Source organism: Zosterops lateralis (genome assembly GCF_965231275.1).
Source record: "Zosterops lateralis genome assembly, chromosome: 27".
Classification (NCBI taxonomy): domain Eukaryota; kingdom Metazoa; phylum Chordata; class Aves; order Passeriformes; family Zosteropidae; genus Zosterops; species Zosterops lateralis.
Genome location: NC_139787.1, coordinates 526,155 through 540,210, shown reverse-complemented (window position 1 = coordinate 540,210; position 14,056 = coordinate 526,155). Strand labels below are relative to the sequence as shown.

The window sequence follows — 14,056 nt, the reverse complement described above, 5'->3', positions numbered from 1 at the left end:
GAGGGGGGGGGACACCCTAAAATTGTCAGGCAGCCTCAAGGGGATTCTGCACCCCAAAAATGGTCCTGCACCCCCCCTGAGGCATTGCTGGGGGACCCCAACTGGATTTTGCTCCCCAAAAACTCCACCCTCAGATACCCCCACCCCAAAAATCTGTGGAGGTTTGGGGGAAACTGAGGCACAGGGGGGGCTCTCCCACACCCAAGACACTTTATCCTCCTCCTTCTCCTTGGCTTGGCAGGGATTTTGGGGATACACAGAGATATTTTGGGGTTCAGAGGGCCTTTTGTCATCCCCCCTCAATGGCAGGACCCTCAGGAATGAGCAGCAACTCACAAAGGGGGCGACACCAAGAAAAGAAATCGGGGGGGCGACACCAAGAAAAGAAATTGGGGGGGTATTGTAGGTTGAGGGGGGTCAGGGCTGATTTTTGGGGGCCAGAGGGAGATTTTGGAGGTACAGGGAGGGATCTGGGGCATGGGGAAATCCAAGTGCAAATGAAAAAAAAGATCCCAAAATGCTCCAAGAAAGACGTTTCACAGTGTCTAACGCGACTAATCCCAGGGGCACGAGAAGGAGGGAAATGCTGGATTTTTTTTTTTTTTTTTGGGGGGGGGGTGGGTGCCCCAGGGAAAGGGGGAGGTGATCCCTCTCCCCCCCCCCCCCACAGAGCCCCCTCCCCATCACTGCAGGACCTGCCCCCTCGTCTCGGGCAGTTTGAGGGCCAAGGAGCTGCCCAGGGCCAGCGCAGCCGAGGCGAAGAGGATGGGCACGGCCTTGGTGATGCCCACGAAGGACGTGAAGATGCTGATGCCCAGCACGGCCGCCAGCTTGCAAAGAGCGTTCAGGAACCCAAACGCCGTCGTCCTGGGGAGGATGAGGAGGGGTTGGGGTAGGTGGGGAGGGAGAGGAGGGCGCCCAACCTGCAGTGGGCAGGTGGGACCCTGAAACAAGCCTGAAATGGGCACCTGGAACCTTGAAATGGGCACCTGGAACCTGAAATGGGCACTGGAACCCTGAAATGGGCACCTGGAACCCTGAAATGGGCACCTGGAACTCTGAAATGGGCACCTGGAACCCTGAAATGGGCACCTGGAGGCCTGAAATGGGCACCTGGAGGCCTGAAATGGGCACCTGGAGGCCTCAACCAGGCACCTGGAGGCCTGAAATGGGCACCTGGAGGCCTGAAACGGGCACCTGGAACCCTGAAATGGACACCTGGAGGCCTGAAATGGGCACCTGGAAGCCTGAAATGGGCACCTGGAACCTTGAAATGGGCACCTGGAACCCTGAAATGGGCACCTGGAATCCTGAAACAGCCACCCAGTGCTCCAAAATGGGAATTCAAAACCCTTAAATGTGCATCCAGCACCCCCAAAACCTGTGCCCAGCAGTTGGTGCCTCAGGCCTGGCACACAGAATCCAAAATTTCCCATCTGGGATTCCACCTGCGTGAGCCAGAACCCAAACTCTCCCAAAATACCACCCCCAGCACCCCAAAAACCTCCCACTGAACACCCAAAAAACCTCCACATCCCTAAATCCTCCCACCTTGCACCCAGAACTTCCTCCTGACGATTGAAACCTCCCACTCAACACCCAAAACTTCACTCCTTGCACCCAAAACCTCCCCCAGACAATTGAAACTTCCCACTCAACACCCAAAAAAACCTCCATGCCCCTAAATCTTCCCACCCTGCACCCAAAACTTCCCCCTGGCAATTGAAACCTCCCACCCAACACCCAAAATCTCCACTCCTTGCACCCAAAACCTCCCCCTGACAATTGAAACTTCCCCCTCAACACCCAAAACTTCACTCCTTGCACCCAAAACCTCCCCCAGACAATTGAAACTTCCCACTCAACACCCAAAAAAACCTCCATGCCCCTAAATCTTCCCACCCTGCACCCAAAACTTCCCCCTGGCAATTGAAACCTCCCACCCAACACCCAAAATCTCCACTCCTTGCACCCAAAACCTCCCCCTGACAATTGAAACTTCCCCCTCAACACCCAAAACCTCCCCCTGACAATTGAAACCTCCCACCCAACACCCAAAACTTCACCTCTTGCACCCAAAACCTCCCCCTGGTGATTGAAACCTCCCACTCAACACCCAAAATTTCACTCCTTGCACCCAAAATTTCCCCCTGGTGATTGAAACCTCCCACCCAACACCCAAAACTTCCCCCTGGCAAGTGAAACCTCCCACTCAACACCCAAAACTTCTCCTTGACAATTGAAACCTCCCACTCAACACCCAAAATTTCACTCCTTGCACCCAAAACTTCACTCTTTGCACCCAAAACTTCCCCCTGGTGATTGAAACCTCCCACCCAACACCCAAAACTTCCCCCTGGTGATTGAAACCTCCCACCCAACACCCAAAACTCCACTTTTTTGCACCCCAAACCCTCCATCCCAGGCCCCCCACCTCTTGTCGGAGGGGTACAGCTCCACGGTGAGCACGTCCAGGGCGTTCCAGGAGGCGATGCTGACCCCCCCAAAGAGGCAGAGCAGGGCGATCATGGCAGACTCGCTGTTCCCAAAGGACAGGAAGAAGCAGCTGACGCAGGACATGACGCTGGAACCGGCTGGGGGGACACACGGATATGAGGAATTGATTTAGGAGAATTAAAGACTGGAGTCAAAATAGATAGTGATGAGATAATGTAGCCGGGATTTTCCTTTTGATAACAGAAGGCAGACTGAGGGAACTGATAAATCATGGAAGGAACTGATAAATCACTGAAGGAACTGATAAATCATAGAAGGGACTGATAAATCACTGAAAAAACTGATAAATCATAGAAGGAATTGATAAATCATTGAAGGAACTGATAAATCACTGAAAAAACTGATAAATCTTGGAAGGAATTGATAAATCATTGAAGGAACTGATAAATCACTGAAAAAACTGATAAATCATAGAAGGAATTGATAAATCATTGAAGGAACTGATAAATCACTGAAAAAACTGATAAATCTTGGAAGGAATTGATAAATCATTGAAGGAACTGATAAATCACTGAAAAAACTGATAAATCATAGAAGGAACTGATAAATCATAGAAGGAACTGATAAATCATAGAAGGAACTGATAAATCACTGAAAAAACTGATAAATCATGGAAGGAACTGATAAATCAGTGAAGGAACTGATAAATCACTGAAGAGACTGATAAATCATAGAAGGAACTGATAAATCTTGGAAGGTACTGATAAATCAGGGAAAAAACTGATAAATCATAGAAGGAACTGATAAATCAGTGAAGGAACTGATAAATCATGGAAGGAACTGATAAATCACTGAAGGAACTGATAAATAATTGAAGGAACTGATAAATCTTGGAAGGAATTGATAAATCACTGAAGGAACTGATAAATCACAGAAGGAACTGATAAATCATGGAAGGAACTGATAAATCATTGAAGGAACTGATAAATCACTGAAAAAACTGATAAATCATAGAAGGAATTGATAAATCATTGAAGGAACTGATAAATCACTGAAAAAACTGATAAATCACTGAAGGAACTGATAAATCATGGAAGGAACTGATAAATCATGGAAGGAACTGATAAATCATGGAAGGAACTGATAAATCAATCATAAAACCTGTCAAAAAAAGCACCTTGTCCCCGATATCAGATGCTTCTACAGCATCATCACCAAAAAGTGATAGCAATGAAATAACCCAGCAGATGAAAAGTGGGTCAAAAAAAAAAAAAAAATCAAGAGCCTTTTTTTGGGCTGGAAAAATCACCTCCCAAACCCCACTGAGGGCACTGAAAGCACATTAAACTACCCCAAAACTCATCTTTTTTCTCACCCAGCATTCGCAGGCGGCCGATCTTGTCCATGAGCAGGGCCGAGACGATGTTCCCGGGGAGCACAGCCAGGGTGCCCAGGAAGCTGACAAAGTAGATCATGTAGGCGTTGTTGTCGTCGCTGAAGTCCAGCTGGCAGCCCTCCTTGTTGTGCAGGAACGTGCTGTTCAGCAGGCGGCTGTTGATGAACTTGTACTCGAAGAGATCTGGGGAGGGGGAGAGAGTGGGTTGTGGTGGGTTTCGTCTCATTTGCCTGCAGATCTGGCTCCTGGTGGGTCAATCAACACTTCCAGCACCCACTTGGGGATCATTCACATTATCTCTAACACCCCAACTCCATCCATGTCATTGGGAACTTTCCTGAGCCTTCTCCAACCTCATCTCCATCAAAATTCCTGGGAGCCACCCTGGTGGGGTCACATTATCTACCCCAACTCCATCCACACCAGTGGGGACTTTCCTGAGCCTTCTCCAACCTGGAGGTTCACCCTCATCTCCATCAAAATTCCTGGTGGGGTCACATTATCTACCCCAACTCCATCCACACCACTGGGGACTTTCCTGAGCCTTCTCCAGCCTCATCTCCATCAAAATTCCTGGGAGCCACCCCAGTGTCTCATCCCCTCCGTCCCACCCATTTCCCCACCTGTGTTGTAGAAGACGGTGGAGATGAAGGTGCAGTTCTTGAAGAAGGTGTTGCTGGAGGTGATGTCCTCAAAGTAACACTCGTCAAACAGCGAGTCCTCGAATATCACCGACTTCATCTTCAGCCCGATGAACCTGCATTGAGGGGGGGGACAGGAGGGAGACCCCAAATGTCCCCCCAAACCTGTGCTGAGCACCCCCTGGCTCAGCAACCCCAGGCTCAGCCTCCCCTCACTCACTTGTCATTGAAATACTCCCCACCACGGTGCACTTGGTTCTCCAGGGTGAAGTTGAAGGTGAAGTGCCGAACCTTCTCGCGCGTGAAGAGTTTTGTGCGTGACGCGTATTCGATGCTCTGCAGGTGTTTAATCATGTCTGGGAACCACACGGTGAGCCCGTAGTAGCTGCAGAGACAGGGGTGAGCAGGTACCACACACCTGGGGATTGCCAGGGCTGGGCCAGGGCTCTGAGAGACAGCCCTGAGCTGCCAGTGCTGTCACAGTGACCGTCTCATCCCCAGTGCTGTCACAGTGACCGTCTCATCCCCAGTGCTGTCACAGTGACCGTCTCATCCCCAGTGCTGTCACAGTGACCATCTCATCCCCAGTGCTGTCACAGTGACCATCTCATCCCCAGTGCTGTCACAGTGACCATCTCATCCCCAGTGCTGTCACAGTGACATTTGTTCCATCTCATCCCACTCAGTGCTGCCCCATCCCATCCCATCCCATCCCATCCCATCCCATCCTGCCCCATCCCTCCCCATCCAGTGCTGCCCATCCCATCCCATTCCAGCCCCATCCCATTCCAGCTCCATCCCTCCCCACTCAGTGCTGTCCATCCCATCCCAGCCTGTCCCATCCCTCCCCACTCAGAGCTATCCATCCCATCCCATTCCAGCCCCATTCCCTCCCCACTCAGTGCTGTCCATCCCATTCCATCCCCATCCCTCCCCATCCCATTCCATCCCCATCCCTCCCCATCTCATTCCATCCCCATCCCTCCCCATCCCATCCTGCCCCATCCCATCCCATTCAGTGCTGCCCCATCCCATCCTGCCCCATCCCATCCCATTCAGTGCTGCCCCATCCCAACCTGCCCCATTCCCTCCCCATCCAGTGCTGCCCCATTCCATCCCATCCCATCCCATCCCATCCCATTCCAGCCCCATCCCTCCTCACTCAATGCTGCCCCATCCCATCCCATTCCAGCCCCCTCCCTCCCCATCCAGTGCTGTCCATTCCATCCCATCCCATTCCTGCCCCATTCCAGCCTCATCCAGTGCTGCCCATCCCATCCCATCCCATTCCATCCCATCCCAGCCCAGTCCCACCCCGCAGCACCTGAAGGACATGGTGAACCACACCGCCATCATCATCAGCGTCACCCGCCGGTACTCGGGCACAAAGCACTGCTGGAAGTTGCTCCAGACCTGCCGAGGGGACACAGGAGGTGACAAGGACACGGGAGGTGACAAAAGGCACAAAATGGGGCACAGGGACCCCCCCCGCCCGGGGCAGCTCTGGCCTCACCTGCTGGGACAGGTTGAGGCATCGGACCAGCCAGCGCCGGTACCACGTCCCGGTGTCCGACTGGATCTCGATGAGCTCGTCCTCCCTCTTGATGGTTTTGATGTGGGTCACCTGTGGGTGGGACAGTTTGGGGGTGCTGGGAAGGGCCTCACCTCGTGCCTCAGTTTCCCCAGCACTGCATCCCCTGGGTGGTGCTTTTCCTGGAGGTGGTAATTGCACCTCTCCGCTCCTGGAGGACTCCCCACCCTTGGTTGGGGGGCTGGGGACCCCAGGGATGAGCACTGGGGGGGTTTCTTACCGAGAAGACCCTCTCAGGGTGGCCCTTGGCCCTCATGTTGGTGTCATGGACCTGCTTCAGCACCATCCAGGCTTCGTCGTGTTTCCCGTTCTGTGAGGGCAGGGACGAGTCACCCTGGGACGCCCCAAACCTGGACCCTGATCACTCATCCTGGGTCCCACCACCCCAACCTGGGTTCCACCACCCCAACCTGGGTCCCACCACCCCATCCTGGGTCCCACCACCCCATCCTGGGTCCTGCCAACCACCCAGGGATCCCTCCACCATCTTTGTCACCTCCTCAGGGTCCCCCCACATCCCTCTGGGGGTCCCTGGCTGGATCCTATAAATCCACTTGGGTGTTCTTTCCCAGTTCCACCCCTCTCCAAAACACATCTGAGGCTTCCTGTGCACCACCCCTGGGAGTCCCTTGTTTGGGTTGCCCCAATCTCTGTCCCCAACCTGGGGGGTCTCTCACACACCAGAGTCCCCCCCCCAGGACACAACCATGCCCCCCTACCAGACCCCCACCTCAAGGTAGAATCGTGGGCTCTCTGGCATTGTGGTGAGCGCCCCGATGGCAAAGACTGAGGGGAAGGCGCAGACGAGGACAAAGACTCTCCAGCTGTGGAATTGGTACGCGGAGCCCATCTGGAAGCTCCAGCCTGGACGGGGGACAGGACACGGTGGTGGGGCCGAGCCCCGACGCGCCCCCTGCCCTCCACCAGCCCACCGGGGCTCCTACCATAGTGGGGGATGATGGCCCAGGCCATGGCAGAGGCGTAGATGCCCCCGATCATCCAGAACATGCAGAGCCAGCTCAGGTGCTCCCCGCGCTTCTCCTGCGCCAGGAACTCCGAGAAGTAGGAGAAGACGATGGGGATGGAACCGCCGATGCTGGGGATGGGAGGGGAGGAAACGGCATCACCCCCAGCCCCATTTCACATGGAAAGGGGGGGGAGATCAGCCCCTTGTCCTGGGTTGCAGTGTAGGATGTACACAAAGTGTTTATTCTATCACCATCCCCATGAGCTGCTGGAACCAGGTGGGGCAGTGTTTTCCCAGGCCCCTCCTTTGGGCTCTTCTGCTCATGGCCCATCAATGCCTTGCCCAGGACTCACAGGGAACTCCCTCCAGGAGCTCTCTCTGTTTAATGGGCCATCAAGGAGCCACTGCACGACTCCTCATCCCATTGGGAGATGCTCCCAATGCCCAGGGGGAGGAGCCAAGCATTCCCACCTGGAGAGAATCTGAGATTTGGGACAGGACAAGCAGCCCTGAGCCACTGGATTCCCAGAGGAGCAGAGCTCCCAGACCTTTCTGTGGGATCACTGCTTCAGGAAGAGCCCCTCACCTGGACTGCTCCCCCCACCCTGCTCAGGGTGTGTTCTGACTCTGGCAGTGCTCCTTTGTGTTATCGCATTTATTTTATTTTATTTTTACCTTTTTACCTTTCTTCTCATTAAATTACATCTCTGACTTGGAGCCTCTCATTCAAACCACAACACCCCAGCTCTGGGGGTCCCTCCACGGCCGGGCCCCCCTTACCCCACGCCCGAGAGCAGGCGGCAGAAGAGGAAGGTGCCGTAGCCCTGGACGAAGGAGGAGAAGAAGGCGAAGACGCTGTTGACGGAGAGGGAGATGAGGAGGCACTGCCTTCGGCCCAGCCGGTCGGCCAGCCCGCCCCACACGAAGGCGCCCACCATCATGCCCAGGTACACGATGAGCCCTGGGGAAGGGGGGACACACACACAGAACAGGGTCAGTCCTGAGGGACCTGGAGGAGGGAGAACATCCTCGGAACTGGGGATGGACCCTCAAGATGCTGGTCCCCCTTGAAAGGAGGGGACAGAATCCCATGTGGATGGGATTATGGGGTTTGTCCCCCTGCTCTGCTCTGCTCGGGGATTGTGGGGCATGGGGTGGGGCAGATGTGCCCCCAGGATTCCCCCATCCAGCCCCCCAGCATTGCCAGATCTCAGGGATGGGGGGCACTGGTACCCCCTGGGATTTAGAGGGATGTCAAGCTCTGGTGGGTATCACAGAGAAGGGGTAAGTAATTAAATAAAGCCCCCCATGGCCCCCCAAACCCGGTCTCAGCATCCACTAATCAGCCCAAGTTTCTGAGCTCACTCCCTGCAGCTGCCCCTCACCATTGGGGGCCAGTGTGGGACTGGGAGAGGATGGTGGGAGAGCTGTGCCCAGGGGGGTCCTGTGTGCCTCCTTGTCCCCACATCCCTCCCTGGACCCCATAACTCATGGTCTCATGGCCTCCCAATCCTTTCATAGCCTGTATGACCCCCTACATCTTCCCTGAGTGCCCCCCAATATTCTTCTCCATCCCCAGCTCTCTGTATCCCAAACTCCCTGTATCCCAAACTCCCTGTACCCCCAACTCCCTGTACCCAAACTCTCTGTATCCCCAACTCCCTGTATCCCCAATTCCCTGTATCCCCAATTCCCTGTACCCCCAACTCCCTGTACCCCAACTCCCTGTATCCCCAACTCTCTGTATTCCCAACTCCCTGTACCCCCAACTCCCTGTACCCCCAACTCCCTGTACCCCAACTCTCTGTACCCCCAACTCGCTGTATCCCCAATTCTCTGTATCCCCAACTCCCTCTACCCCCACCTTTCTGTGCTTCTCTGCCCACCCAAAATATCCTTGTGTCCCCCCCATAAATATCCCCATATCCCCCATGGGATTGACTCCCCCACATTTCTCCACACCTCCCATGTCCCCCTGACCCTCCTGTCCCCCCTATCTCATGGCAATCCTCTATCCATGACTCCCCCACACCTCCCATGTCCCCCTGACCCTCCTGTCCCCCCCCAATCCCATGGCAATCCTCTATCCATGACTCCCCCACATCTCTCCACATCTCCCATGTCCCCCTGACCCTCCTGTCCCCCCAATCCCATGGCAATCCTCTATCCATGACTCCCCCATATTTCTCCACGCCTCCCATGTCCCTCTGACCCTCCTGTCCCCCCTATCCCATGGCAATCCTCTATCCACAACTCCCAATCCCTTGCCCCTGGTGTTTCTCTCCTCACCCAGCATGCCCTTGTTGGAGTCGGAGAGGCACATGTCCTTCTCGGCGCTGGGCAGGACAAATCCCACCACAAAGACTTCGACGCCATCAGCCATGAGGGCCAGGCCCAGGACAAAGTAGAGGGTCCACTGGAACCGGCCGTGGCCGCATTCCTGCAGGATGAGCTCGTACTGCTGGGCCAGCTCCTCCCTGTCCTTCCTCCTCTGCCCCTCGCTGTCGTCGAACGCTCCGGCGGCCGCCACCGACCCCAAACGTTCCCCTCCTTTCAGCGATTCCTGCCTGGGGATCCCTTGGTATTCACCCTCGTAGATCTCATCCTCCTCATCGTGGCCTTCGGTGGCATCGCTGGACACTCCTTCCTCTTCATTGGCACCTTCTCCTCCTCTGTAATACCCATCCTGGGGCGCGTAGTCTTCGTCGTCCTCCTCCTCCTCGAAACGAGAGTAGGAGCGCCGCGTGTACTCGTCCTGCACTCTGTCCATGCCCCGGCTCACCTTCTTGGCCGCGTGTTTCTTCACCTCCTTGGCGATGTCCTTGGCGCCGCGGATGAAGGCGGTCCTGTCCCGGAACGACTCGTCCATGGTGTTGGTGGGCTCAGAGAGGGCGCCGAGGGTGGAGGGAGGGAGGTCTCTGCACAGTTGGGGACTGTGCCCTCAGGCCCAGAGCGTGGGGAGAAGGGTGATGGTGCTACCCATCCGTGGAGAGGGGTGTGGGAGGGTCCTGGAGGCCAGACTGGACCTGGGGGAGTCCAGACACAAGGCTGAGGTTGAGTGGTGGTGGTTCCTGCGTTCCACCTTGTGCTTTTTCTCTGTCTCAGATGGGAACAGGAGGATTTGAGGATCCTCCACCCAAGGTGGAGTGGCAGGAGAGTCAGCACAGAGCACAGTGGAGGCTGGAGTGGCTCCATGTCCACTTAATTTAGGGGATTCCAGCTCCCACAGTTCACTGGGACCCCCCAACAATCCCCCTGGATCCATCCCTTCTTCATTCCTCCCAAAATACAGGGGGACATCAAGGAGCACGGCTGCTCATTTAGGGGATTCCAGCTCCCACAGTTCACTGAGACCCCCCAACAGCCCCCCTGAATCCATCCCTTCTTCATTCCTCCCAAAATACAGGGGGATGTCCACTTCCCCTCATTTAGGGGATTCCAGCTCCCACAGTTCACTGAGACCCCCCAACAATCCCCCTGAATCCCTTCTTCATTCCTCCCAAAATACAGGGGGACATCAAGGAGCACAGCTGCCCCTGAGTGTCACCAGTCCATTCCCCCAGCACTGTGAGTCACCCCAAAAAACAGTTGGGGACTGTGCCCTCAGGCCCAGAGCGTGGGGAGAAGGGTGATGGTGCTACCCATCCGTGGGAGGGTCCTGGAGGCCAGACTGGACCTGGGGGAGTCCAGACACAAGGCTGAGGTTGGGTGGTGGGGGTCCCTGTGTTCCACCTTGCATTTATTCTCTGTTTTGGATGGGAACAGGAGGATTTGAGGATGCCCCTTCCCAAGGTGGAGTGGCAGGAGAGTCAGCACAGGGAGGCTGGAGTGGCTCCATGTCCACTTAATTTAGGGGATTCCAGCTCCCACAGGTCACTGAGACCCCCCAACAATCCCCCTGAATCCATCCCTTCTGCATTCCTCCCAAAATACAGGGGGATGTCCACTTCTCATTTAGGGGATTCCAGCTCCCACAGTTCACTGGGACCCCCCAACAATCCCCCTGGATCCATCCCTTCTTCATTCCTCCCAAAATACAGGGAGGAGCTGGAGGGGACATCAATGAGCACGGCCGCCCCTGAGTGTCACCAGTCCATCCCCCAGCACTGTGAGTCACCCCAAAAAACAAAACCACAAGGCCATCAGCAGATTTTTGGACTGAAAACCCCCCATTTCCTCGGGCACCACAGGGAGGATGAGGGTATTATTAACCCCTGAGGGTGTGGAGGTGCCCAAACCCACTTGGGACCACCAGTGCTCTGGGTGGGGGGCTCAAGGTCTGACACAGGAGCCCCTCAGAGGATTTCTTGGGGGCTTTGAGTGACAGTGACAGTGACAGTGACCCTGCTGTGACAGTGCCAGGCTCACTGCAGCAGGATTTACTGTGGGAGATGCTGACCTGGCCAAAAAAGGGGCTGGGGGTACCACAAACCCAACCCCTCGGGGAGGAGAGGGACATCCAGATAAGATCCCTGGGGGTGGCATCTCCTTTTCCCCCACAAACCACCATCCCACCCCCTTTTCCCCAGCTCAGAGCTCAGCTGGTGACAGGGACAGACCCTGCAGCCCCCCAGCCCCAAATTCTGCTGCTCCACCCTCAGGGGCTGCCATGACCCCTCCCCAAAATGTTATTTTTGTCCCTGGCGAGGCAGGAAGGAGCTGCAGGCAGAGGGATGCAGTAAATCCCCCCCTGCCCAAGGAAGGGGACAGGACACGCAGGAAGATGATAAATTTATCCTTTAAAAAAAGACCCTGGAGGGAGAGGGGAGGGGGGGCTGCGGCACAGCATGGGCCACCCCATTCCTGAGCACGACCAGGCAGGTGGTTTTATAGGATAAAATGGTAAATCCTCCCCTCTGGCTGGAGGGGAGACCCCAGCCCCATTTTCCTGGGGATCCCACAGGCCTGTGAAGCTCCTGGAAGGGGCTGATCCATCACCAAGGTCATTTTGCTCCAGCTGGGATTTGCAGTTCCCTTTGGGATTTCCCAATGTGGGGCTGGGGTTTCACACACCGGGGGGTGTTTGGGGCTGGGAGAGGGAATTGGGGAGATCAGGGAGAGGCTGAGGAAGAGGATGAGCTGGGAGCAAGGTCACTGCTGGCTCCATGACACACACACACAGAGTGTGGCCCTACAAACCAGGTGGCCTTGAGGGGCCCAGCTGGTGCCAGGATCTCCCTGTATGAAATCAGGGCTTTGATCCCATAAAAAAAAAAACCAGAAATCCCACAAAAATACAGGGGAAATCCCAAAAAAAAAGCCTGAATGAGGAGGCTGAACACGCTGCTGGCCCTGCAGCTCCATGGTGGCGTTGGACAGCTCCAGACAAGGTTATTGGGGCTGGATCCTTCTCCTCCTGCCACGCACCCAAAGCAGAGCCAGGGATGGATGTGACCAGCACCCCAAACCCTCCAGGAGCCCCCCTAGAGGGGTCTGCATCCCCCTCCTCCCCCGCAGCCCCCCAGGCTCCCCGCACAACGTCAGGAATATGGCGACAAGGGGGAAGGATTGGAAACCACACGTGTCCAAGGTCACCCCTCAACATCCCCCCACCCCAAAAATCCTCCTGTTCCCCCCTTTTCCCATCCCTGCGGTGAATTCTCCATCCCCTCCATGCAGCCACAGGAGGGGGGGATTGGGGGGATTGACAGGATATACCCCCCTCCCCAAAAAAAAAATAAAAAAATAAAAACGCACATCCAAAAAGGCAGAGCCCGGTAAGGTTTTCCAGGACAAAATGGCCACAGCGAGTGGGAAGGGGGGAAAAACCAAACCCCAAATCCATCAGCGGCTCAAATTAACGCCGCAGGGGAGAGGGGGGAATAAAGGGATAAATCAATTTTATTCCCTCTTACCTGGCTCAGTCCTCGCTCTGCTCCAGCTTCAGCTCCTTCCTGGTGTTGGTAAAGGGGAGGATGCTCCAGTGAGGAGGAAAGGATGCTCTGGAGAGGAAAAGATGCTCCAACAAGGACAGGATGAAGCTCTGGCCAGGAAAGGATGATGTTCTGACGAGGAAAAGATGCTCTGGAGAGGAAAAAGATGATGCTCTGGTCAGGAAAAGATGCTCCAGCAAGGAGGAAAGGATGCTCTGGACAGGAAAAGGATGATGCTCCAGCAAGGAAAGGATGATGTTCTGACGAGGAAAGGATGCTCTGGAGAGGAAAAGATGATGCTCTGGCCAGGAAAAGATGCTCCAGCGAGGAAAAGATGCTCTGGAGAGGAGAAAAGGATGCTCCGGCAAGGAGAAAAGGATGCTCTGGGAAGCAAAGGATGCTCCAGCCAGGAAAAGATGATGCTCTGGCGAGGAAAGGATGCTCCGGAGAGGAGGAAAGGATGCTCTGGCAAGCAAAGGATGCTCCGGAGAGGAGGAAAGGATGATGCTCTGGCGAGAAAAGGATGCTCAGGCGAGCAAAGGATGCTCCGGCAGCCCCCCGGCAGCCCCCGGGCAGCTCAGAGCGCTACCGCCGCAGCCGCAGCCGCGCACACGGAGCGCTGGGAGAATCCATCGGTTCAGCCCCGGCAAAAGGGAGGGACCAAGGCCGGCAGCACCGGGGGGGCTCGGCGGGGACAGGGGGGCTCGCCCCACCGAGGGGAGGGAGGGGATGGAGCTCCTGGGATGGGCAAGCGGGGATCCCGCGGGTTGGGGGTTGGATGGGGTGGAGGAGGCGGGTGGGGGATGGAGGGAGAGGGTGGGAGGGGTGGGGGGCACAAGGCGGTGGTTCTGTGGTTTCTCCCCCCTCCAGGAGCCCCCTCGGTGGAGCTCAGCCCGCCCCCGTCACGGCTGAGTCACGGCCTCCGCGGGGCTGGGATATATATATATATATATTTTTTTTTTTTTTTATTTTTTTCTTTTTTTTTTTTTGGTAAATTTTTTTGGTAATTTTTTTGTAATATTTTTTGTAATTTTTTTTTTGTAATTTTTTTTTGTAATTTTTTTTTTTTTTTTTTTTGGGGTAAATTTTTTTTTTTGGTAATTTTTTTTGTTTTTTTTTTTTTTTTTTTTT

At 55.2% G+C, this 14,056-nt stretch overlaps 1 protein-coding gene across 1 annotated transcript; it reads right to left on the bottom strand.

The window, feature by feature from the left end:
- Positions 1 to 108: 108 nt before the first annotated feature.
- SV2A (synaptic vesicle glycoprotein 2A) lies at positions 109 to 12,995 on the bottom strand. Its single transcript, XM_083879030.1, has 13 exons — positions 12,908 to 12,995; positions 9,342 to 10,078; positions 7,833 to 8,013; positions 7,030 to 7,181; positions 6,816 to 6,949; positions 6,306 to 6,395; positions 6,008 to 6,118; positions 5,819 to 5,907; positions 4,715 to 4,879; positions 4,477 to 4,610; positions 3,833 to 4,036; positions 2,435 to 2,594; positions 109 to 867 (listed from the first exon to the last, which is right to left on the bottom strand). Exons 2-13 carry the CDS (start codon positions 9,919 to 9,921, stop codon positions 684 to 686), a joined length of 2,184 nt encoding a protein of 727 aa, XP_083735156.1. The 5' UTR covers positions 9,922 to 10,078; positions 12,908 to 12,995; the 3' UTR covers positions 109 to 683.
- Between the last annotated feature and the right edge of the window lie 1,061 nt (positions 12,996 to 14,056).